The 24829-nt window shown below is 42.9% G+C and overlaps 1 protein-coding gene across 1 annotated transcript in view; it reads left to right on the forward strand.

The window, feature by feature from the left end:
• Positions 1-24829, forward strand: part of LOC106591967 (glutamate receptor ionotropic, NMDA 2D) — an 85255-nt gene that overhangs the window by 22902 nt on the left and 37524 nt on the right. Inside the window, exons 6-13 of the mRNA XM_045712846.1 lie at positions 2054-2259; positions 3109-3274; positions 10594-10747; positions 12069-12194; positions 13840-14069; positions 21363-21523; positions 22856-22925; positions 23135-23252. Coding sequence (XP_045568802.1) covers positions 2054-2259; positions 3109-3274; positions 10594-10747; positions 12069-12194; positions 13840-14069; positions 21363-21523; positions 22856-22925; positions 23135-23252 — 1231 coding nt within the window. The remainder of the gene's footprint in view (positions 1-2053; positions 2260-3108; positions 3275-10593; positions 10748-12068; positions 12195-13839; positions 14070-21362; positions 21524-22855; positions 22926-23134; positions 23253-24829) is intronic.

The raw sequence follows: 24829 nt of genomic DNA on the forward strand, positions 1-24829 counted from the left end.
GTCTGAATGTTCTCTTCCTGTCTGTTGACTGTCTGTTGACTGTCTGCTGACTGTCTGTTGACTGTCCGTTGACTGTCTGTTGACTGTCCGTTGACTGTCCTTTGACTGTCGGCTGACTGTCCGTTGACTGTCCGTTGACTGTCTGTTGACTGTCCGTTGACTGTCCGTTGACTGTCTGTTGACTGTCCTTTGACTGTCTGCTGACTGTCTGTTGACTGTCTGTTGACTGTCCGTTGACTGTCTGTTGACTGTCTGCTGACTGTCTGTTGACTGTCTGTTGACTGTCCGTTGACTGTCTGTTGACTGTCTGTTGACTGTCCGTTGACTGTCTGTTGACTGTCTGTTGACTGTCCGTTGACTGTCTGTTGACTGTCTGTTGACTGTCTGTTGACTGTCCGTTGATTGTCTGTTGACTCTCCGTTGACTGTCCGTTTCGTCTGAGGGGGATGTGGTTGAAACGCTGTCAGACCTGTTGTTTCTCTACTCATTGGTTCACATACAGTACTGTACAATATAATAAACTGGATGGCACACGGTGACAAACGGTGCCCACACACTGTTAGGGCCTACATAAAGCTGTCCCACCAGCAGAGTCCCAACAGCAGTCCCAACACCTTACCACTGCTACACCTGGCTATCAGCGGAGCCTTGTCTGGCAGAGAAACAGTTCATTCAGCCTCATTTACTGCCTTTTAAAAAAACATTGCTGATATGGCTGACTTGCTTAAACAAATGTGGTTTCTACTGACAATTGAGATGTACAGTACAAACTATGGCATAAGCGGACGACAAGCGGATAAGAGGCAATGCTTATTTTCGGTTATGACATTAATGAGCGAGCTAGGACGGACGTAGTCAATATAACTATTTGTTCAGCACTTTTGAAATGTACAGCATCAGAATTCAGAATATGGGCCGTTCTTACAGCGTTCTCCCTGTACATCAAGTCAGAACCGTAGGATAGCTCTTACAATATTCAATGATTATAATTCTCAAAAACAGGTTATAGGCTAGATATGCACCACCAAGTCAAAACAGTAGGTGAAATTAAGAGGTGAAAATAGACCAAATTATTAGGGTGCGGCACATGGGCCACTAACAACTTACTACACAACATACACTTAGTATTACTTTCTTAGCTACAGTATACATAACTCCCTGGCATATTACATCATTTATGCAGCAGCATACAATACATTTTTGGACTCACCTTGTTGTGCTATGTTCACTTGAACAGGAAGGTGGCCCGGCGGCCCTTCGTGGGAAAATTTTCTCATCAAAGTCTGTCATTCTCTGGATGTTTTCAAAACAACTGGAAACTGGATTTTCCAGTAGATTGGAAACAGGATTTTCCAGTAGATTGGAAACTGGATTTTCCAGTAGATTGGAAACAGGATTTTCCAGTAGATTGGAAACTGGATTTTCCAGTAGATTGGAAACAGGATTTTCCAGTAGATTGGAAACAGGATTTTCCAGTAGATTGGAAACAGGATTTTCCAGTAGATTGTCGACGTGATTCATGATGATGACTGCTACTTAAGATTTTGAAAGTATGATGTTGACATGATCAGTCCAATCAAAGCTACTGTACATATAACGTGATTTGACGTCATTTTATCTGTGGCCAATGACCCTGAGCCTTCTTGGATGGGCACTTCTAATGTAACTCTATGACAGAACCCAAGGGGCTAGAATTTTCTAGCTCTAGACATGGCGGTGTGTTCCCATGAGTGACAGAACACTGAGCCAATCACAGCGCAACGCTCCGTATTTTCTGCTGGCTTGCCCCACCACCACCACAGAAAGCACTGAGCTAGGCTGAAACACCTGCATTTTGGAGCTGACTTACTGAAGAAAACAAAAAAGAGACCATGTGGCTTTATTAACTCAATGATATATATTATTTTAACATTGTTTGCAAACTGATATGTGACACGTATTAATGCCAAAATAACATGCAAAACAGAAAAGCTGTGACTGATGTGACAGGGGTTAGTTGATGGGAGTGTGTTTGTGTGTGTCCTGTCTAACCCACTCCCTTCTCTTTCCCCAGGTAGGCATGTGGGAGAACGGTAAATTGGATTTGGTTTATCCAGCGTGGTCGCGTTACGGTCCGTTCCTCCAACCGCCTGATGGCGCCCAGCACCTGCGCGTGGTCACTCTGGAGGAACGTCCGTTTGTCATCGTGGAGCTGGCTGACGCCGCCTCCAACACCTGCATCAGAGACTCTGTACCCTGCCGACGACCCCTCAACGCCAGGTCAGAAGGCAGGGGTGACGGGTCAAATCAGACAATTATGTTCCTGTCCAATACACAATAAAATACATTCCTTACCCCGGGACACTTCATCAGGGGACTGTCCAGGGTCTTGGAGAACACAGTAAAATACGGGTCATCCCCATGTGACACACATACAGTACAGTGGCAACAAGACCCCCCTGGAGCCAAACACATCAGCAAAATGTAACTGTCGTTTTTCACAGATCGACCTTCATAGTATCATGTGTCTCCAGTGTAATGATCACGTGGTGTCAACATATGACATAATCACTTTCATGGTGTATTGAACACAAACAAATCACGTATTAACCCTCCACTCTCCACCTAACCTCTCATCCTTCTCGATCGTGTAGTGGTGAGTGTGAGCCCAGATGGTATATAGGGTTATATGTGATTCAGTTGAAGATATATGGGGGTTGAATTGGACATGAACACAATAGAGCTGCAATAGAGGTCCACGCCTCACGGTTCACCACCTCTAGGAAGGATGAGAACAATTATCATGTGGCAGCACAATTTGACTCTCACTTATAGGCATAATCCATAACTGTGATTTCCTGTATGGAGTGTGGCCCTGACTGAGGTAGAGAGACATTCTTTGTCTTAAATATAACATATTTTAAATGTTATATATTCTCACTCACTCACTCACTCACTCACTCACTCACTCACTCACTCACTCACTCACTCACTCACTCACTCACTCACTCACTCACTCACTCTCTCTCTCTCTCTCTCTCTCTCTCTCTCTCTCTCTCTCTCTCTCTCTCTCTCTCTTCTCTCCTTTCCTCTCCTGCACCTCGTCTCCCTCTTCCTTCCTCCCTCCAGTATTCCTGTCCAGGATCCCCCAAAGAAACAGTGCTGTAAGGGCTTCTGCATCGACATCCTCAAACGATTGGCCAAGATCGTAGGTTTCACCTATGACCTCTACCTGGTGACCAATGGAAAGCACGGGAAGAAGATTGATGGAGTGTGGAACGGCATGATTGGAGAGGTCAGTAAAATGTGAATGATTGATTAGACATTGATTAGACATTGGTAGGCTACAGTACGTAGTTCTTCTTGACCATAATAGTTGTTGAGAAAAGGTCAAAGCTACTTTCCACAGAAGCTGTCGCCAGAGAGGAGAGGAGCACTGAGACTTGGCACACTGCCTGCTGCCATTACAAAATAACATTTGATTGATTGGATGGCTGATGATTGATGGATTAGAGTGAGGTCACATGACTGAGGGCCTCTGGTTCAGAGGTCATGATTTATGGAAGTTAAGGACCTCGTAAGGTGGTTTTTCTTCCTGGTTGGAAGGTCAGGCTTGCTGTTTCTGTGTGTTTCACTGTTGTACGACTATAGCGCTGCATGAGAATGTACATGTGTGTAGCACTGCGTATGTGTTTGTGTTGTTCCTCAGTGTGTGTGTGTAGGTTGCTGTAGCTTAACTTAGTGTGTGTGTGTGTGTGTGTGTGTGTGTGTGTGTGTGTGTGTGTGTGTGTGTGTGTGTGTGTGTGTGTGTGTGTGTGTGTGTGTGTGTGTGTGTGTGTGTCGGCTGTGTATGTTCAAGCGTTCCCTGGCCTATGCTGCTGCCTCCGGGGCAACCAGTTAAACGCTGGGTGTCACATCAGTCACAGACAGAGTTATGGGCCCTTAACCACAGCCAGCACTCACAGACATACATTGTTTATTACACACACACACACACACACACACACACACACACACACACACACACACACACACACACACACACACACACACACACACAGAGAGAAGCGTGCATGCACACACACATACATACTGTACATACACACAGGCACGCACTTACCCACACTTGCATTTTATTCATTTTGCAGGCGCTCTTATCCAGAGTGACTTAGTGACACACAGAACACAGAACACACAGAAGCACGGATGCACGCACGCAACATTGACAAGCATGTGCACACATGAACACACACAGACATACAAACAATGTTTTTTCTCTTTCTCTTCGCCCTTTGTCTTCCTCATAGACACAGACTACCACATGGTCACATGGTCACAGTCACAGACACCCCCTGGGTATTACAGCTCTTTTTCTGGCAGGCCCTCTGAGAGCTAAACAGGGGGCTGTTGTTTCGGGAAAGTGTCCTGCACACACACACAAACGTGAACACACACACACACACACACACACACACACACACACACACACACACACACACACACACACACACACACACACACACACACACACACACACACCAGCACACCAACACACACACACACACACACACACACCAGCACACCACACACACACACACACACACACACACACACACACACACACACACACACACACACACACACACACACACACTGTGAGTGAGCGGGACAGGGGGTGATTTTTGGTGGAAGTGTCCCGCTGCACCTCCTCAGGTCCTACGGGGAACGCTGGTACAGCCTGGTTGTCATGGCAGCAGAAACAATCTCACTCCCTACTCTACTTCTTATTTATCTGTCATCTTTATGACTTGAACCAGGACCAATGGTGTCTATCCACCTATATTCACATGCAAAGGGTGAAGTGCGTTTTATTTTCTCAGGCTAATTTCTGTCTTTTGATCAGATGTTTCAAAGCCTGCCGTTCTTTGATCAGGTAGCTAATCCAGAGACTTGACAGAAGTGTGTTGCATTGCTGCTCGCTCCCCCTTTTCTGCTGATTTACTCTGAAATGAGGAGGTGCCATGTCTAATGCAGATTAACATTTCACTTATTCAATCAGCCGACACAGCAGTTTTCGATTTAGATGGGGGGGGCTAACTCACTTTGTGTGATGAAGAGATGTGTAGGAGGAGACACGTTGCTGGTGTTTACACTGTGTTGTAGCCCATTCAGCAGACTACATGAGGTGCTAACCCATATCTAGGGTCTGACAGGTTATAGGTCAGGGATCATCAACTATATTCAGCCTCGGGCCGATTTGTTCTTGAGCGATGGTCGGGGGGCTGTAACAGAATTACAAATCATTTGTTGACTTGGGACACCAAATAAAACCACATGCAGGCCAAATTCGGGCCGTGGTCCGCCAGTTGGGGAACCCTGTTATAGGTGTATGGATGAGGCGAAAGAGGATAGGGGTTGTTTTTAGACCTGTGTTATAATAGTGTGTTATGAGGCCAGTGTCCCCTCTATATCTCTGAATGTAGTTTCTCCTATAATAATGTGTTATGAGGCCAGTGTCCCCCTCTATCTCTCTGAATGTAGTTTATCCTATAATAATGTGTTATGAGGCCAGTGTACCCCTCTATCTCTCTGACTGTAGTTTATCCTATAATAATGTGTTATGAGGCAGTGTACCCGTCTATCTCTCTGACTGTAGTTTCTCCTATAATAATGTGTTATGAGGCCAGTGTACCTCTCTATCTCTCTGACTGTAGTTTCTCCTATAATAATGTGTTATGAGGCCAGTGTACCCCTCTATCTCTCTGAATGTAGTTTATCCTATAATAATGTGTTATGAGGCCAGTGTACCTCTCTATCTCTCTGAATGTAGTTTATCCTATAATAATGTGTTATGAGGCCAGTGTACCTCTCTATCTCTCTGACTGTAGTTTCTCCTATAATAGTGTGTTATGAGGCCAGTGTACCCCTCTATCTCTCTGACTGTAGTTTCTCCTATAATAGTGTGTTATGATTCCAGTGTGTCCCTCGATCTCTCTGACTGTAGTTTCTCCTATAACCATGTGTTATGAGGCAGTGTACCCCTCTATCTCTCTGACTGTAGTTTCTCCTATAATAATGTGTTATGAGGTAGTGTTACCCTCTATCTCTCTGAATGTAGTTTATCCTATAATAATGTGTTATGAGGCCAGTGTACCCCTCTATCTCTCTGACTGTAGTTTCTCCTATAATAATGTGTTATGAGGCCAGTGTACCCCTCTATCTCTCTGACTGTAGTTTATCCTACAATAGTGTGTTATGATTCCAGTGTACCCCTCTATCTCTCTGACTGTAGTTTATCCTATAATAATGTGTTATGAGGCAGTGTACCCCTCTATCTCTCTGACTGTAGTTTCTCCTATAATGTGTTATGAGGCAGTGTACCCCTCTATCTCTCTGACTGTAGTTTATCCTATAATAATGTGTTATGATTCCAGTGTACCCCTCTTGTCACGTCCTGACCAGTAAAAGGGGTTATTTGTTATTGTAGTTTGGTCAGGACGTGGCAGGGGGTATTTGTTTTATGTGGTTCGGGCTGGTTGTGTTAGTAGTTGGGTGTTTGATTTATTATTCCGGGTTTTGGGCACTGTTCTATGTTAATGTATTTCTATGTTTAGTCTAGTTATTTTGTATCTCTATGTTTAGTTAATTGGTGTTGGACTCTCAATTGGAGGCAGGTGTTTTCTAGTTGCCTCTGATTGAGGGTCCTATAAATAGGTATGTGCTCTGTATAGCTTTGTTCCTTACCGGCCTGTTATTTGTCGTTGTGTTTTTTTGTGTACGTGTTTGTTTTGGTTTACCTTATTTGTCCTGAATAAAAAGAAGATGAGTGCACATATTCCCGCTGCGTTTTGGTCCACTCTACCCTACGACAACCGTGACACCTCTATCTCTCTGACTGTAGTTTCTCCTATAATAATGTGTTATGAGGTAGTGTAACCCTCTATCTCTCTGAATATAGTTTATCCTATAATAATGTATTAAACGGCCAGTGTACCCCTCTATCTCTCTGAATGTAGTTTCTCCTATAATAATGTGTTATGAGGCCAGTGTACCCCTCTATCTCTCTGAATGTAGTTTATCCTATAATAATGTGTTATGAGGCCAGTGTAACCCTCTATCTCTCTGACTGTAGTTTATCCTATAATAATGTGTTATGAGGCCAGTGTAACCCTCTATCTCTCTGAATGTAGTTTATCCTATAATAATGTGTTATGAGGCCAGTGTACCCCTCTATCTCTCTGAATGTAGTTTATCCTATAATAATGTGTTATGAGGCCAGTGTAACCCTCTATCTCTCTGAATGTAGTTTATCCTATAATAATGTGTTATAAGGCCAGTGTAACCCTCTATCTCTCTGAATGTAGTTTATCCTATAATAATGTGTTATGAGGCCAGTGTACCCCTCTATCTCTCTGAATGTAGTTTATCCTATAATAATGTGTTATGAGGTAGTGTTACCCTCTATCTCTCTGAATGTAGTTTATCCTATAATAATGTGTTATGAGGTAGTGTTACCCTCTATCTCTCTGCACCGTAGTTTCTCCTATAATAATGTGTTATGAGGCCAGTGTAACCCTCTATCTCTCTGAATGTAGTTTATCCTATAATAATGTGTTATAAGGCCAGTGTACCCCTCTATCTCTCTGAATGTAGTTTCTCCTATAATAATGTGTTATGAGGCCAGTGTACCCCTCTATCTCTCTGACTGTAGTTTATCTTATAATAATGTGTTATGAGGCCAGTGTAACCCTCTATCTCTCTGAATGTAGTTTATCCTATACTAATGTGTTATGAGGTAGTGTTACCCTCTATCTCTCTAACTGAAGTTTCTCCTATAATAATGTGTTATGAGGCCAGTGTACCCCTCTATCTCTCTGACTGTAGTTTATCCTATAATAATGTGTTATGAGGCAGTGTACCCCTCTATCTCTCTGACTGTAGTTTCTCCTATAATAATGTGTTATGAGGCCAGTGTACCCCTCTATCTCTCTGACTGTAGTTTCTCCTATAATAATGTGTTATGAGGCCAGTGTACCCTTCTATCTCTCTGACTGTAGTTTATCCTATAATAATGTGTTATGAGGCCAGTGTACCCCTCTATCTCTCTGAATGTAGTTTATCCTATAATAATGTGTTATGAGGTAGTGTTACCCTCTATCTCTCTGACTGTAGTTTCTCCTATAATAATGTGTTATGAGGTAGTGTAACCCTCTATCTCTCTGACTGTAGTTTATCCTATAATAATGTGTTATGAGGCCAGTGTACCCCTCTATCTCTCTGAATATAGTTTATCCTATAATAATGTGTTATGAGGTAGTGTACCCCTCTATCTCTCTGAATGTAGTTTATCCTATAATAATGTGTTATGAGGCCAGTGTACCCCTCTATCTCTCTGAATGTAGTTTCTCCTATAATAGTGTGTTATGAGGCCAGTGTACCCCTCTATCTCTCTGAATGTAGTTTATCCTATAATAATGTGTTATGAGGCCAGTGTACCCCTCTATCTCTCTGACTGTAGTTTATCCTATAATAATGTGTTATGAGGCAGTGTACCCCTCTATCTCTCTGACTGTAGTTTCTCCTATAATAATGTGTTATGAGGCCAGTGTACCCCTCTATCTCTCTGACTGTAGTTTCTCCTATAATAATGTGTTATGAGGCCAGTGTACCCCTCTATCTCTCTGACTGTAGTTTATCCTATAATAATGTGTTATGAGGCAGTGTACCCCTCTATCTCTCTGACTGTAGTTTCTCCTATAATAATGTGTTATGAGGCCAGTGTACCCCTCTATCTCTCTGAATGTAGTTTATCCTATAATAATGTGTTATGAGGTAGTGTTACCCTCTATCTCTCTGACTGTAGTTTCTCCTATAATAATGTGTTATGAGGTAGTGTAACCCTCTATCTCTCTGACTGTAGTTTATCCTATAATAATGTGTTATGAGGCCAGTGTACCCCTCTATCTCTCTGAATATAGTTTATCCTATAATAATGTGTTATGAGGTAGTGTACCCCTCTATCTCTCTGAATGTAGTTTATCCTATAATAATGTGTTATGAGGCCAGTGTACCCCTCTATCTCTCTGAATGTAGTTTCTCCTATAATAGTGTGTTATGAGGCCAGTGTACCCCTCTATCTCTCTGAATGTAGTTTATCCTATAATAATGTGTTATGAGGCCAGTGTACCCCTCTATCTCTCTGACTGTAGTTTATCCTATAATAATGTGTTATGAGGCAGTGTACCCCTCTATCTCTCTGACTGTAGTTTCTCCTATAATAATGTGTTATGAGGCCAGTGTACCCCTCTATCTCTCTGACTGTAGTTTCTCCTATAATAATGTGTTATGAGGCCAGTGTACCCCTCTATCTCTCTGACTGTAGTTTATCCTATAATAATGTGTTATGAGGCAGTGTACCCCTCTATCTCTCTGACTGTAGTTTCTCCTATAATAATGTGTTATGAGGCCAGTGTACCCCTCTATCTCTCTGACTGTAGTTTCTCCTATAATAATGTGTTATGAGGCCAGTGCACCCCCCTCTCTCTGCACCGTAGTTTCTCCTATAATAATGTGTTATGAGGCCAGTGTACCCTTCTATATCTCTGACTGTAGTTTATCCTATAATAATGTGTTATGAGGCCAGTGTACCCCTCTATCTCTCTGAATGTAGTTTCTCCTATAATAATGTGTTATGAGGCCAGTGTCCCCTCTATATCTCTGAATGTAGTTTATCCTATAATAATGTGTTATGAGGCCAGTGTACCCCTCTATATCTCTGACTGTAGTTTATCCTATAATAATGTGTTATGAGGCCAGTGTACCCCTCTATCTCTCTGAATGTAGTTTATCCTATAATAATGTGTTATGAGGTAGTGTTACCCTCTATCTCTCTGCACCGTAGTTTCTCCTTTAATAATGTGTTATGAGGCCAGTGTCCCCTCTATATCTCTGAATGTAGTTTATCCTATAATAATGTGTTATGAGGCCAGTGTAACCCTCTATCTCTCTGAATGTAGTTTATCCTATAATAATGTGTTATGAGGCCAGTGTACCCCTCTATCTCTCTGAATGTAGTTTATCCTATACTAATGTGTTATGAGGTAGTGTTACCCTCTATCTCTCTAACTGAAGTTTCTCCTATAATAATGTGTTATGAGGCCAGTGTACCCCTCTATCTCTCTGAATGTAGTTTATCCTATAATAATGTGTTATGAGGCCAGTGTACCCCTCTATCTCTCTGAATGAAGTTTCTCCTATAATAATGTGTTATGAGGCCAGTGTAACCCTCTATCTCTCTGACTGTAGTTTATCCTATAATAATGTGTTATGAGGCCAGTGTAACCCTCTATCTCTCTGAATGAAGTTTATCCTATAATAATGTGTTATGAGGTAGTGTTACCCTCTATCTCTCTGAATGTAGTTTCTCCTATAATAATGTGTTATGAGGCCAGTGTACTCCTCTATCTCTCTGAATGTAGTTTCTCCTATAATAATGTGTTATGAGGCCAGTCTACTCCTCTATCTCTCTGAATGTAGTTTATCCTATAATAATGTGTTATGAGGCCAGTCTACTCCTCTATCTCTCTGAATGTAGTTTCTCCTCCCGTCCATCAGGTGGTGGGACAGCGAGCAGACATGGCCATCGGATCCCTCACCATCAACGAGGAGAGGTCAGAGGTCGTGGACTTCTCCGTCCCCTTCGTGGAGACGGGCATCAGCGTCATGGTCTCCCGTAGCAACGGAACCGTCTCACCCTCTGCCTTCCTGGGTGAGTGAAAGAACTGATGACTGATGAGGTTGAAGTTAATCTGGACATTTTTGATGGTCCAGGTAGAAATTAAATTCCCACTTGCACATGACTCTCCACCCCCTCCATATCTAGCTCTGACTTTGCTGATAGCTACTTTATTGAGGAAAAGTGTACTTACAATGACAGTGATGTGTGGTTGTCCCACCTAGCTATCTTAAGATGAATGCGCTAACTGTAAGTAGCTCAGTGTGTGGGGGTACAGGTACAGAGTCGGTGTGTGGGGGTACAGGTACAGAGTCAGTGTGTGGGGGTACCGGTACAGATTCAGTGTGTGTGGGTACCGGTACAGAGTCAGTGTGTGGGGGTACAGGTACAGAGTTAGTGTGTGGGGGTACAGGTACAGAGTCAGTGTGTGGGGGTACAGGTACAGAGTCAGTGTGTGGGGGTACCGGTACAGAGTCAGTGTGTGGGGGTACAGGTACAGAGTTAGTGTGTGGGGGTACAGGTACAGAGTCAGTGTGTGGGGGTACAGGTACAGAGTCAGTGTGTGGGGGTACAGGTACAGAGTCAGTGTGTGGGGGTACAGGTACAGAGTCAGTGTGTGGGGGTACCGGTACAGAGTCAGTGTGTGGGGGTACAGGTACAGAGTCAGTGTGTGGGGGTACAGGTACAGAGTCAGTGTGTGGGGGTACAGGTACAGAGTCAGTGTGTGTGGGTACCAGTACAGAGTCAGTGTGTGTGGGTACCGGTACAGAGTCAGTGTGTGGGGGTACAGGTACAGAGTCAGTGTGTGGGGGTACAGGTACAGAGTCAGTGTGTGTGGGGGTACAGGTACAGAGTCAGTGTGTGGGGGTACAGGTTAGATGAGGTAATATGTACATGTAGGTATAGTTATTAAAGTGTTCTAAGGGGGTACAGGTTAGTTGAGGTAATATGTACATGTAGGTATAGTTATTAAAGTGTTCTAAGGGGGTACATGTTAGTTGAGGTAATATGTACATGTAGGTATAGTTATTAAAGTGTTCTAAGGGGGTACATGTTAGTTGAGGTAATATGTACATGTAGGTATAGTTATTAAAGTGTTCTAAGGGGGTACATGTTAGTTGAGGTAATATGTACATGTAGGTATAGTTATTAAAGTGTTCTAAGGGGGTACAGGTTAGTTGAGGTAATATGTACATGTAGGTATAGTTATTAAAGTGTTCTAAGTTGTGTTTATACTGAATGTCTTTGTTGATCTCTCCTCTCCTCTCCTCTCCTCTCCTCTCCTCTCCTCTCCTCTCCTCTCCTCTCCTCTCCTCTCCTCTCCTCTCCTCTCCTCTCCTCTCCTCTCCCTCAGAGCCCTACAGTCCAGCAGTGTGGGTGATGATGTTCGTCATGTGCCTGACCGTGGTGGCTGTGACCGTCTTCATATTTGAGTTCTTCAGTCCAGTTGGATACAACCGCAGCCTTTCCAGCGGAAAGAGTAAGTGACAGAGTTCCATTAGAAAGAGGATATGCTGGGTCCATGTTTGGTAGCCATGTTGTTTCCTAGGTGACTGAATGGATACACAATTCCATGTAGTTGTTCTATATGTTCAGTGTCTCATAGATCAAGTGACAGAGCATTCCAGAATAACCTACATGTACATGTCCATCACCACAGGACATGTCCATGCCTTGTTTGTGCTGTTGTTGTTGTTGACGATGTTGGTTGGTCAGTCAATCAAGTATCACTGCAGAAAAATAGATTGGTATGAAAGTGTGTGTATCAGAGGATGGAAACCAATACTTTCTCTCATATGTTGCATTGCAGCTCTATATGTTTAATATTGAAGCAGACATATATTATTTAGCAGTGCAGTTTGCACCGCTGCCATATTCGGTATGCTTCCCGCCTCTGTCCGATACCTCCACGCTCTCTCTCCTTCTCTCTTAGGTCTCTCTCTCTCTTTCTCTCTCTCCCTCTCTCTCTCTCTATTTTCCTCTCTCTCCCCTTCTCTCTCTCTCTATTTCTCTCTCTCTCTCTCTCTCCCTCTCTCCAATCTTTTACAGCATGACTGCTGCGCTGTACATATTTTACCTCTCTGTCCTCCTCTCACACATTCCCTTCATCTCTCTTATCTCTCATCCCTTTTTCCTGTCATTTAAAATAAGTGTTCTAGTGTTTGATCTTGGTGAAGATTGGACCATGAGTGGTGAAATTAAGTGTATGATTACATCTCAGTGTTGAAAGCGGTGGTGTTCAATATTTATTGAAAGTGCTTGAGAGGGAATCCGCAAGGTATTATTTACTTATATCAAATCAAAGTTTATATGTCACGTGCATGGGATTCAACAGGTGTAAACAGTACAGTGAAATGCTTACTTTAAAGCTCTTCCTCATCAATGCAGTGTTCAATACCAAAGGTAAAGAAATAGAAAATCCAAAATAGGATCTTAAAAAGAGCATGGAGTCAATACTAGTTTAGATCAAATGAAAACAGGAAATAAAACACAAGAATGTACGCTAAAAACAAGTTCAGTACCAATACCTTATCATAAGGCATGGATCAGTCATTCCAGGGGTTTTGGATATTTAGTTCATCTTGAGTGGAACAATATTGTCCATAACGTTGCTTAGAGTGTTATATACAGTAAAATGGGTTGAAAACACTATTGTTGATGAGTCCAAAACTATAGCACTGGTTTGTCCACTATTGAGTGTATTAAAGGGAGACTGATATTCGGATTTTGCCAACGACTCCCTTTATCCACTTCCCCAAATTCAGATTAACTGATGGATACTATTTGTATGTCTCTGTGTCCAGTATGAAGGAAGTTAGAGGTGGTTTCGCGAGCCAATACTAACTAGCGTTAGAGCAATGACTGGAAGTCTATTGGTATCTGCTAGCATGCTGGTATCCCTTTAACACTGCAGGCCTTCATTTAAAGTTCTATTGAGAGGACTATTGCCTGGATGCACTCATACTTTTCCAGTGAGGCACTCTCCTCCTACTTTTTCCTCACGTCCTCCCTCTCGCTCTCTCTCTCCCTCATACCCCACCCCACCAAACTCCCTCTCTGCCCCAACCCTGCTCTCCCCCCACCCCCTCCTCTCCCTCTATCCTTGTCTCCCTCTCTCCATCCAGAGGCAGGAGGCTCTACGTTCACCATAGGAAAGTCTGTATGGTTGCTGTGGGCCATTGTGTTCAATAACTCGGTCCCGGTGGAGAACCCCAGAGGAACCACCAGTAAGATCATGGTGCTGATCTGGGCTTTCTTCGCTGTCATCTTCCTGGCTTCCTACACAGCCAACCTGGCTGCCTTCATGATCCAGGAGGAGTACATAGACACTGTCTCTGGACTCTCAGACAAAAAGGTAAACATAGAAGAATGATGGTGTGTTTTTTTGTAAGGTGGGTAAGGGTTATAGGTAAGGGTTATAGTTACGGGTTATAGGTAAGGGTTATAGTAGGTAGGGGTTATAGGAGGTAGATAAAGGAAGAGCCCCATGAAATGGACAAAAATGAATGAGAACATATTGGCACTGTACGAAACATACACACGATGTACAATACCACTCATTTGGACGCCGTTTCATCCAAATCATATTGCAAATGGCATATGGCAAATGCCAAGTGTCACACCGCAAAAAATCCAATAGATGGCGAGCGCGCTCCACCGTAACTTTTTCATATTGAAAATGTAACACAAGTCAAGTCCCAAGAGTGAAATTTTGAAAAAATGATTTTTTTTTTGAAAACTTATCACCCCCTTAAAAAAGTGCTTTCTGGACCGTTTTTAAAAATTCTTTCGATTTTTTTCTGTCAGTTACACATGTATAAGAACTGTATGAACATACTTTTGACATATTTTATTGACATTATTTTTTTATTTTTTTAAAATGTTAATTTTTTGGTCAATTATGAAAGTATGAGTATTGAATGTGCCAAATCACAGCAGATATCCAATAGATGGCGAACGCGCTCCACCGTGAATTTTCTTATTGCAAATGTAACACAAATCAAGACCCAAGAGTAAAATTTTTTAAAAATGAAATATTTAAAAAAAACTTATCACCCCCTTAAAGTGCTTTCTGGACCGTTTTTCGAAATTCTTTCGATTTTTTTGGTCAATTACACATGTATAAGAACTGTATGAAAATACTTTTGTCATATTTTATTGGCATATTTATGTATTTATTTTTTGCTTGTACATAAGGCATATGTTTTGTCCATTTGCAATATGATTTCATAGGAAGTTAAAAGTCGAAGTCAAAAGTAACTTAAAAAAAAAAAATTGCCAAATGCCATAAGAAATGTCCAACTGCAACATGAAAGTATTGAATGTGCCAAATCAGGATGTTTGTCCATTTGCCATGTACGATCATAGGAAGTCGGTTTCCAAACCCAAAAGTCAGTGAACCATGTCCAAATGGCATTTATACTGCCCAAATGATATATAGCCCTATGTTAAGCCATGAATCAACCTAGATGGTCTATTTGTCATGTATGATGAGGGAGAAGTGGGACTCTGTTGTTTTTTTAACGATTTTTTGAAAAACGTCCAAAATGACCATTACCATCACGAATTTGACATACTCAAAAATACTGCAGAAATGCAAAATTGACTGGCCCAATGAACTCGGGATGGCCGGGCAGTGACTGTGGTTCCTCTCCATCGCTCGTTGTGGTCTTTTCATCATTTCCATTTGGTGATGTTTTTTCATTATTGAATCATATTGCAAATGCACAGTACATTTGCAATATGTTTCAATGGGCATTTACCATCACGAATTTGACATGCTCAAAAATACTGCAGAAATGCAAAATTGACTGGCCCGATGAACTCGATGGCCGGGCAGTGCTAGTGGTTCCTCTCCATCGCTTGATGGTAACATGATAGAAGTGGGACTAACATGAGAGAAGTGGGCGCCCCCTACTGATTTCAGAATGTCATTTTGGTGATGGTCTATCACTGTTTAAACATATTGCAAATGTACAAAAGCCATCCAGCAAGTCAGCATCCATCAGTCAATTAGATATTATTGTGACACCAAACTGATACCATCTGACACCAAACCCACTTTTTCCAACTCGTTTAGAAGCCAACTATCACATATATCATAATAAAAATGTAAAACATGTAGTTACGTTCTAGCTGCGGGTCCAGCTCTGGTTTTATGTGTAGGCCTAGATGAGGCGACCCCGAATCCCAAGTTTCGGCTCGATAGGTCATTTGGAGCCCAAGCAGCGACCTTAATTGTTGCTGAAAATCCACTTTTTCAGGGCGTTGCTATGGGGTCCTTGAATGAGCTATCGGACAGAAACGTTGGGGTCCGTCTCTACGGGCTGAGGTGATTTCAATGCACATAGCCTTGCGACTCTGGGACATTTCTAAATGTGGTCATTTTCGTGATGTCAAAATTAATTGAAGATATTGCAAATGTACGAGGCTGTTTCTCGGTCTGAGAACGTTCTAGAGCCACATAACTCACCGTGCACTATTGACTTGAGCTCTAGAACAGGTTTCTAAAGTTTCAGAGCTCTAGTTCTGACGGTTCTTTGATAGTTTGAACAAAGGTAACTATTGCAGGCTCTGTGTGTCTCTAAGCCCCACACTGTGTCACTCCGTCCTAGCTGTGTGTGTGTGTGTGTGTGTGTGAGTTTCTTGGAAATCTGATGGGATAAATTACTGATTTACAGTTCATGAGGGTTACCTAGTCACACATATGAAGTTTTGGAAAGATGTGACTTTTTAACCCTTCAAACAGCTACAATGACCCCAAATTAAGGCACTTCCGGTTGGCACAGGAAGCTTAGAATCGACACATGTTATCATTGGGGTAGACTTTCACAGAATCCTGAGTTTTAAGTCTTTACATTAACTTTTTGAGGCTCCACCGTGCAGCCAGTGAAAAATCTGAGCGCCAAATTTGAAAACAACAAAATGTCATAATTCAGATTTTTCAAACATACAAATATTTTACACCATTTTATAGATAAACATCTCCTTAATCCAACCACGTTGTCCGATTTCAAAAAGGCTTTACGGCGAAAGCGTAAAGTTAGATTATGTTAGGACAGTACATAGACAAAAAATTACACACAGCCATTTTCAATGCAAGGACAAGCGTCACCAAAAGCAGAAAATCAGCTAAAATTCTGCACTAATCTTTGACAATCTTCATCAGATGACACTCCTAGGACATTATGTTAGACAATACATGCATTTTTTGTTCTATCAAGTTCATATTTATATCCAAATTTTACATTGGCGCGTGACGTTCAGAAAATGTATTTCCCCCAAAACTTCCGGTGAATCAGCACAAAAATACTCATTATAAACGTTGATAAAATATTAAACTGTTATTCAAAGAATTATAGATTAACATCTCCTGAATGCAACCGCATTGACAGATTTCAAAATAACTTTACTGGGAAAGCACACTTTGCAATAATCTGAGTACTGCGCTCAGAAAAATACATCAGGCAATTACAGATACCCGCCATTTTGGAGTCATCTAAATGCATAAATACTATTAGAAATATTCACTTACCTTGAATAATCTTCATCAGAAGGCACTTCCAGGAATCCCAGGTCCACAATAAATGTTGTTTTATTGTGTGTTCATAATTTATGTCCAAATAACTCCATGTTGTTTGCACGTTCAGTAAGCTACTCAAAATGTAGGATGCGCAAGGAAAATGTCACGACGAAAAGTCAAAAAAAGATCTATTTACATTCGTTCAAACATGTCAAACGTTGTAAAGCATCAATCTTTACGGCCTTTAGAACGTGAAAATTCAGTAATATTCCAACCGGACGATTCCATTGTCTTGAAAAACATTTTGGAACAGAGCTACCACCTCACGTGAATGCGCGCCAATGAACTGATGTCCTTCCCTGGGTCACCAACTTCCCAGCCTTCTTGTTTGGTCTCTGTTCATCTTAGATGCCTCAAACAACTTTCCAAAGACTGTTGACATCTAGTGGAAGCCTTAGGAAGTGTAAAATGAACCCTAACTCACTGTGTGTTCGATTGGCAATGACTTGAAAAAACTACAGGCACCAGATTTTCATTTCCTGGTTGTATTTTTCTCAGGTTTTTGCCTGCCATATGAGTTCTGTTATACTCACAGACACCATTCAAACAGTTTTAGAAACTTTAGAGTGTTTTCTATCCAAATCTACTAATTATATGCATATTCTAGTTTCTGGGCAGGAGTAGTAACCAGATTAAATCGGGTACGTTTTTTATCCGGCCGTGCAAATACTGCCCCCTATCCCAAACAGGTTAAGGGTTAATGCCACATGGTCAAGGTTAGGCTTGTACGGATCGAGAGGACCTCAGGAACGTTCCTGAGGTCGAATTGTGCTTCTAACCCTAACGGTTCTCTCGCTGTCACCCAAAAGCACTTGAAATTTAGGTCCAGGCATCATTTTGGGCCTACTTTTTTTCAAGGTTTCTGTGCTCAGACCGAGCGAGCTACGGTCAAGCGGGGCATCTCGTTGAACTCGGCACAGCCTAGAGATAATGGTAATGCCATTGCAGGCTCTGTGTGTCTTTAAGCACCGCACTGTGTCACTCCATCCTTGCTGTGTGTGTGTGTGTGTTTGTGTGTGTGAGAGCTTTTCTTTGACATCTGATTGGATAAATGACTGATTTACAGTTCATGAGGGTTGCCTAGTCACACATATGAAGTTGTGGAAAGATCTGACCTTTTGAACCCTTCGAAACAGCCCCTATGACACCATTTTATGGCACTTCTGGTTGACACAGGAAGCTGAAAGTGAACACAATATCCTCCTTGGGTTTGGCTCTTATAGAATATTGAGTTTTAAGTCTTTACTTAAGAACTGACTTATTTACAGAGGGTTGAATGAGTTTGTGTTATTTCAGAAAATCACAGAAATCTCGCAGAGCTCCGAAACACTCCTTAACGGATACAACTGGATCTGTAACTGGATCTGTAACTTTTTTTTTACTCGTTTTTTTGAACATCACCAATTGTACATTGTACGATTTCTCTTAACCTCTATGGGCTAGGTGGGACACTAGCGTGCCACCCGTGGTGCACTCCATCAACAGCAGGTGCATTTCAAGAGCGGCAAATTTGAATCCAAATAAATGTCAAAATTCAAATTTTTCAAACATACAACTATTTTACACCCTTTGAAAGATAAACATCTCCTTAATCTAACCACGTTTTACGATTTCAAAAAGGTTTTACGGCGAAAGCATAAATTTAGAGTATGTTAGGACAGTACATTTACAAGAGTTGTGTGTAATGTTTTGTCAATTCAAAGACAGGGTCACCAAAACCATAAAACCAGCTAAAATGATGCACTAACCTTTTACAATCTCCATCAGATGACACTCCTAGGACATTATGTTAGACAATGCATGCATTTTTAGTTCTATCAAGTTCATATTTATATCCAAAAACAGCGTTTTACTATGGCATTGATGTTGAGGAAATCGTTTCCCTCCAATAACCGGCAGTCAAGTCAGCGTCACAAATTAAATAATTAAAATTAGAAAACATTGGTAAAATATTATATTGTCATTTAAAGAATTATAGATTTACATCTCTTGAACGCAATCAACTTGCCAGATTTAAAAATAACCTTACTGGGAAATCACACTTTGCAATAATCTGAGCACTGCGCCCAGAAAAATACGCGTTGCGATACAGACTAGACGTCATGTTGGGGAGATCTAAAATCGAAAATACTATGTAAATAATCCATTACCTTTGATTCTCTTCATCAGATGTCACTTCCAGGTATCACAGGTCCATAACGAATGTAGTTTTGTTCAAAAAAGCTCATCATTTATGTCCAAAAATCTCCGTCTTGTTAGCACATGATCTAAGCCAGCCGGACTTCTCGTCATGAACGAGGGGAAAAATATATTTCCGTTCGTTCAAACATGTCAAACGTTGTATAGCATAAATCATTAGGGCCTTTTTAACCAGAACATGAATAATATTCAAGGTGGACGAATGCATACTCTTTTATAACGTATTGGAACGAGGGTACCCAACATGAACTCGCGCGCCAGGTGTCTAATGGGCCATCATCGTTCCATGGCTCTTGTTCGGTCAGATCTCCCTCCAGAAGACTCAAAACACTTTGTAAAGGCTGGTGACATCTAGTGGAAGCAATAGGAAGTGCCAAAATATTCCTCAGCCCCTGTGTTTTTCAATGGGATAGGTTTAAAGGTAATACAACACATCAGGTATCCACTTCCTGTCAGAAAATGTCTCAGGGTTTTGCCTGCCAAATGAGTTCTGTTATACTCACAGACACCATTCAAACAGTTTTAGAAAATTTAGGGTGTTTTCTATCCATATGTAATAAGTATATGCATATTCTAGTTACTGGGTAGGAGTGGTAACCAGATTAAATCGGGTATGTTTTTTTATCCAGCCGTGTCAATACTGCCCCCTAGCCCTAACAGGTTAAATGACGATAGATAAATGTCTGGTTCTTTTTTTCCTGACACCGTAGGCTCATGTACTTTGACGTGAAGTGGTCAAATTAGCGCTCTATTTTCATTTTTGACCTTTAATCCCATAAAAATGGCCTTAACTCAAAAAGCGTTGAGGCCTTGACTCCATCTTGTCCGGGGCCAACTGCCCATTATGCCAAACCTATGCTCACCAAGTTTCGTATTCGAAGTCTTTTCCATTTAGGAGAAAAGGCCACGTCGTGATTGGTGATGTTTTGTACATTTGCTATATGATCCATTCGCCCTCTGCTGGTATTTTCCGGGACAGGTGAAAAATGACCAAAATGTGAACATTTTATAAAACGGAAACCGAACGCCCGAGAGACTTCGTTCGATGACTTCCCGGAAGATCCGGCCCCGGTGCACGGCCCGCCGCCGTCCGCCAATTTTACAAACGTTCGCTGACGTCTAGTAAGGGACCGTACATTTGCAATATGGACTTCCTCATCAGTCATACAGCAAGTGCCGAAATGTGCGCTTCATGTATGTAAGGGTTATAGGTAAGGGTTATAGGTAAGGGTTGTAGGTAAGGCTTATAGGTACGGGTTATAGGTACGGGTTATAGGTAAGGGTTATAGGTAAGGGTTATAGGTACGGGTTATAGGTAAGATTTATAGGTAAGGGTTATAGGTAAGGGTTCGATTCTGATGTACCAATGTTTAAAAATATGTTCAGTTTAACATACATTTCACTCGCAAGCACACATTGATGTCCAGGCTCCCTCCTCTCCCCCCCCCCCCCTATCTCTCTCTCTCTCTCTCTTTCTCTCTCTCTCTCTCTCTCTTCCTCTCTCTCTGCTTTCTGATGTTCAATGTTTTGGTTGAATATGATAGCTTGATGTTGAGTGTACTGTCATGGTCTATTACACTCAGTGCTTTATGGTCAATACTTTGTTGTAGTGATACTGCTCAGTGTTATGGTGATTGGACATGGCTACAGATACATTTATTTTACAACTGGATTCATACTGTTTATGTGGTTTGGTCTCTATGGTTCTCTGATGTACAAAAAATATACTTCCTTGTACTGTAGCAAAGCACAGGCTTCTCCTCTCTCTATTCAAATATAGGCGCACTATAGGCGCATATAGGCGTTTCTTCATAAAATAGGGTTGTTTAGCCCAACTCAAATTCACCTTTCTCACCTCTCTTTCAGTTCCAGCACCCCACAGAGCAGTACCCCCCTCTGAAGTTTGGCACGGTGCCCAACGGGAGTACAGAGAAGAACATCCGCAGTAACTACCCTGGCATGCACCATTACATGGTCAAATATAACCAGAGAGGGGTGGAGGACGCCATTAACAACCTCAAGACTGGGTCTGTCTTTCTTTCTGTCCCCTCTAGGATCTGAACTATGTCTATGGGATGATCCCCTCACTCTCACTCTTTCCCCTAAACTTCACTCTCACAATATCAACCTCTCACCCTAAAACTTCTCACCCTAAAACGTCCTCTCTGTCCCACTCTATATTACAGAAACAGTCAAATACTTCCCCCCTCTCCTCTCCTTCTCTCTCCATCCCTCTCCTCTACCCTCTCCTTCTCTTTCCATCTCTCTCCATCCCTCTCCTCTACCCTCTCCTCTCCTTCTCTCTCCATCCCTCTCTTCTACCCTCTCCTCTCCTTCTCTTTCTATCTTTCTCCTCTACCCTCTCCTCTCCTTCTCTCTCCATCCCGCTCCTCTACCCTCTCCTCTTCCCTCTCCTGTCCTTCTCTCTGCATTCCTCTCCTCTACCCTCTCCTCTCCTTCTCTCTGCATCTCTCTCCTCTACCCTCTCCTGTCCTTCTCTCTCCATTTCTCTCCTCTACCCTCTCCTCTCCTTCCCTTTCCATCTCTCTCCTCTACCCTCTCCTCTCCTTCTCTCTCCATCCCTCTCCTCTACCCTCTCCTGTCCTTCTCTCCCCATCTCTCTCCTCTACCCTCTCCTCTCCTTCTCTCTGCATCCCTCTCCCCTACCCTCTCCTTCTCTCTGCATACCTCTCCTCTTTTCCCTCTTCCTCTCTTGTTAAATCTGCATCATATGTCTGCTGGGTTGTATAATCCTTACAGTTTACTGTCACTAAGCCCCTGTCATCATCTCTCCCCGATTGCCTCGCCACCCCATTTATAGAACACTGTTAATGTGCTGGGAATGAGATGCTCTCTGTCGCTCCCTCTGTCTTCCTCTCTCACCCCTCTTCTCTCTCTCTCTTTCGCTCCACCTCAGCCTCTCTTTATCTCTCCATCATTTTTTCCTTTCCTTTCTTTAATATATGCCCACCCGCCCTCTCTCTCTCTCTCTCTCTCTCTCTCTGGTTATTTCCTCCCCTGTGTGTTCTCTCGGTGTGTTTGTGCTTAAACTTTATAATCCTCATCACTCTCTATCTCTCTCCCCCATGTGTCTTTTGCCCCTGAAGTGTGTAAATCTTCTTTCCCTCTCTCTCTCCTCCCATCTCTTTTCTCACAGTACTGTATAAATCCTTCTCTCTCCACCTTCCATCCCCTCTCTCTTTCACTCTCTTCACGTTTCACTCTCTTTGGCACGTTCTCCCTTTCTCTCCTCCCTCTCTCTCGTTCTAACTTCAGATCTCTCTCACTCTCTCAGCTCTTGCCCTTCTCTTTCTCTACCCCATCCCCCTGTTCTATTAACTCCCCCGCTCTCTCTACAGGAAGTTGGATGCCTTTATCTACGATGCAGCTGTGTTGAACTACATGGCCAGGAAAGACGAGGGTTGTAAGGTGATGACCAGACAAGTTTGACTTGATGTGTTCTATCTATTTACTCCTTTATTGTCAGCTAGATAGCGGATTGTGCATTTGTGAAAATAGCAATACAAAATGTGATGTATTGCTTGGTTGATTGGTTGGGTGAGTGAGGGAGTGAGTGAGTGAGTGATTGAGTGAGTAGTTGCTTGCTTGATTGATTGATTGATGTTTGCTTGTCAAAGGTGATGACCATAGGCTCTGGGAAGGTATTTGCCACCACAGGCTACGGTATCGCCCTGCACAAGAACTCCCGCTGGAAACGCCCCCTCGACCTGGCCCTGCTGCAGCTGGTGGGAGACGGTGAGGACAGGGGAGGATGGGTGGAGGAAGGAGGGAGGGAGATGGTGAGGACAAGGGAGGACGGAAGGAGGGAGGGAAACGTCGAGGACAAGGGAGGACGAGAGGAGGAAGGAGGGAGGGAGACGGTGAGGACAGGGAAGGAGGAGAGGAGGAAGGAGGGCGGGAGCTGGGAAGTATACGGGAGGACGAGAGGAGGATGGGGAAGGATGTAGAGAGTGAGGGGAGTCTTGGGGAAGGTCTAAGGTGTGGTGGGGTAAAAAGGAGAGGGGAGGAGAACGGGGAAGATGGAGGTCAAAGGGCAAATGGTAAGGCAAAACGCTCCCTACACCTACCCCTTGGTCCTAACCATTTGATGTTTGCAGATCTGTAAGGTCTGGATAGGTATCAGCAGTTCTGTGGTAGAGCTTCCACCATATTGCTTCCACCTTACAGATCTGCAAATACTGGAGGGTTAGGGCCAAGGGGAAGGGGGAGGGAATGATTTGGGACTGGCTGAGGGAATATGGTGGGGTACTGTTGGGGGGAGATGGTGATGACTTGTTGGGTCATGATGGGAACGGGGCAAATGCTATGCTGAGAAGAACTGGGGATCATAGGAGTGAGGGACGAGGCCTGAGGAATGAGGGCTCTTGAACAGGGAAGGAGGCCTGAGGATTGAGGAATAAGGGATCTTGAACAGGGGATGAGGCCTGAGGAATGAGGGATCTTGAACAGGGAATGAGGCCTGAGGAATGAGGAATATTGAACAGGAATGAGTCCTGAGGAATGAGGGATCTTGAACAGGGAATGAGGCCTGAGGAATAAGGGATCTTGAACAGGGAATGAGGCCTGGGAATATGAGGGATCTTGAACAGGGAATGAGGCCTGAGGAATGAGGGATCTTGAACAGGGAATGAGGACTGAGGAATAAGGAATGAGGGATCTTGAACAGGGGATGAGGCCTGAGGAATGAGGGATCTTGAACAGGGAAGGAGGCCTGAGAAATGATGAATAAGGGATCTTGAACAGGGGACGAGGCCTGACGAATGAGGGATTTTGAACAGCGAATGAGGCCTGAGGAATGAGGGATATTGAACAGGGAATGAGGCCTGAGGAATGAGGGATCTTGAACAGGGGATGAGGCCTGCAGAAAGAGGGATCTTGAACAGGGAATGAGGACTGAGGAATAAGGAATGAGGGATCTTGAACAGGGGATGAGGCCTGAGGAATGAGGGATCTTGAACAGGGGATGTGGCCTGAGGAATGAGGGATGTTGAACAGGGAATGAGGCCTGAGGAATGAGGGATCTTGAACAGGGGATGAGGCCTGAGGAATGAGGGATGTTGAACAGGGAATGAGGCCTGAGGAATGAGGGATGTTGAACAGGGGATGAGGCCTGAGGAATGAGGGATGTTGTACTATGGCTTTCAGGCAATAGTAGCAGCACTTTACTATTCTTGAGAATCTATTTTTATATACCTTCCTCTCTCCCTTCCATCTGATGAAAGGAAATATTTTGTTTGTGTGTGTCAGTGTTGTTTGGACGGATCATCACAACTTGTGCTGCGACAGTTTTATAGTCATTACAGATATGCTGA

Source organism: Salmo salar, chromosome ssa02 (genome assembly GCF_905237065.1).
Source record: "Salmo salar chromosome ssa02, Ssal_v3.1, whole genome shotgun sequence".
NCBI lineage: Eukaryota > Metazoa > Chordata > Actinopteri > Salmoniformes > Salmonidae > Salmo > Salmo salar.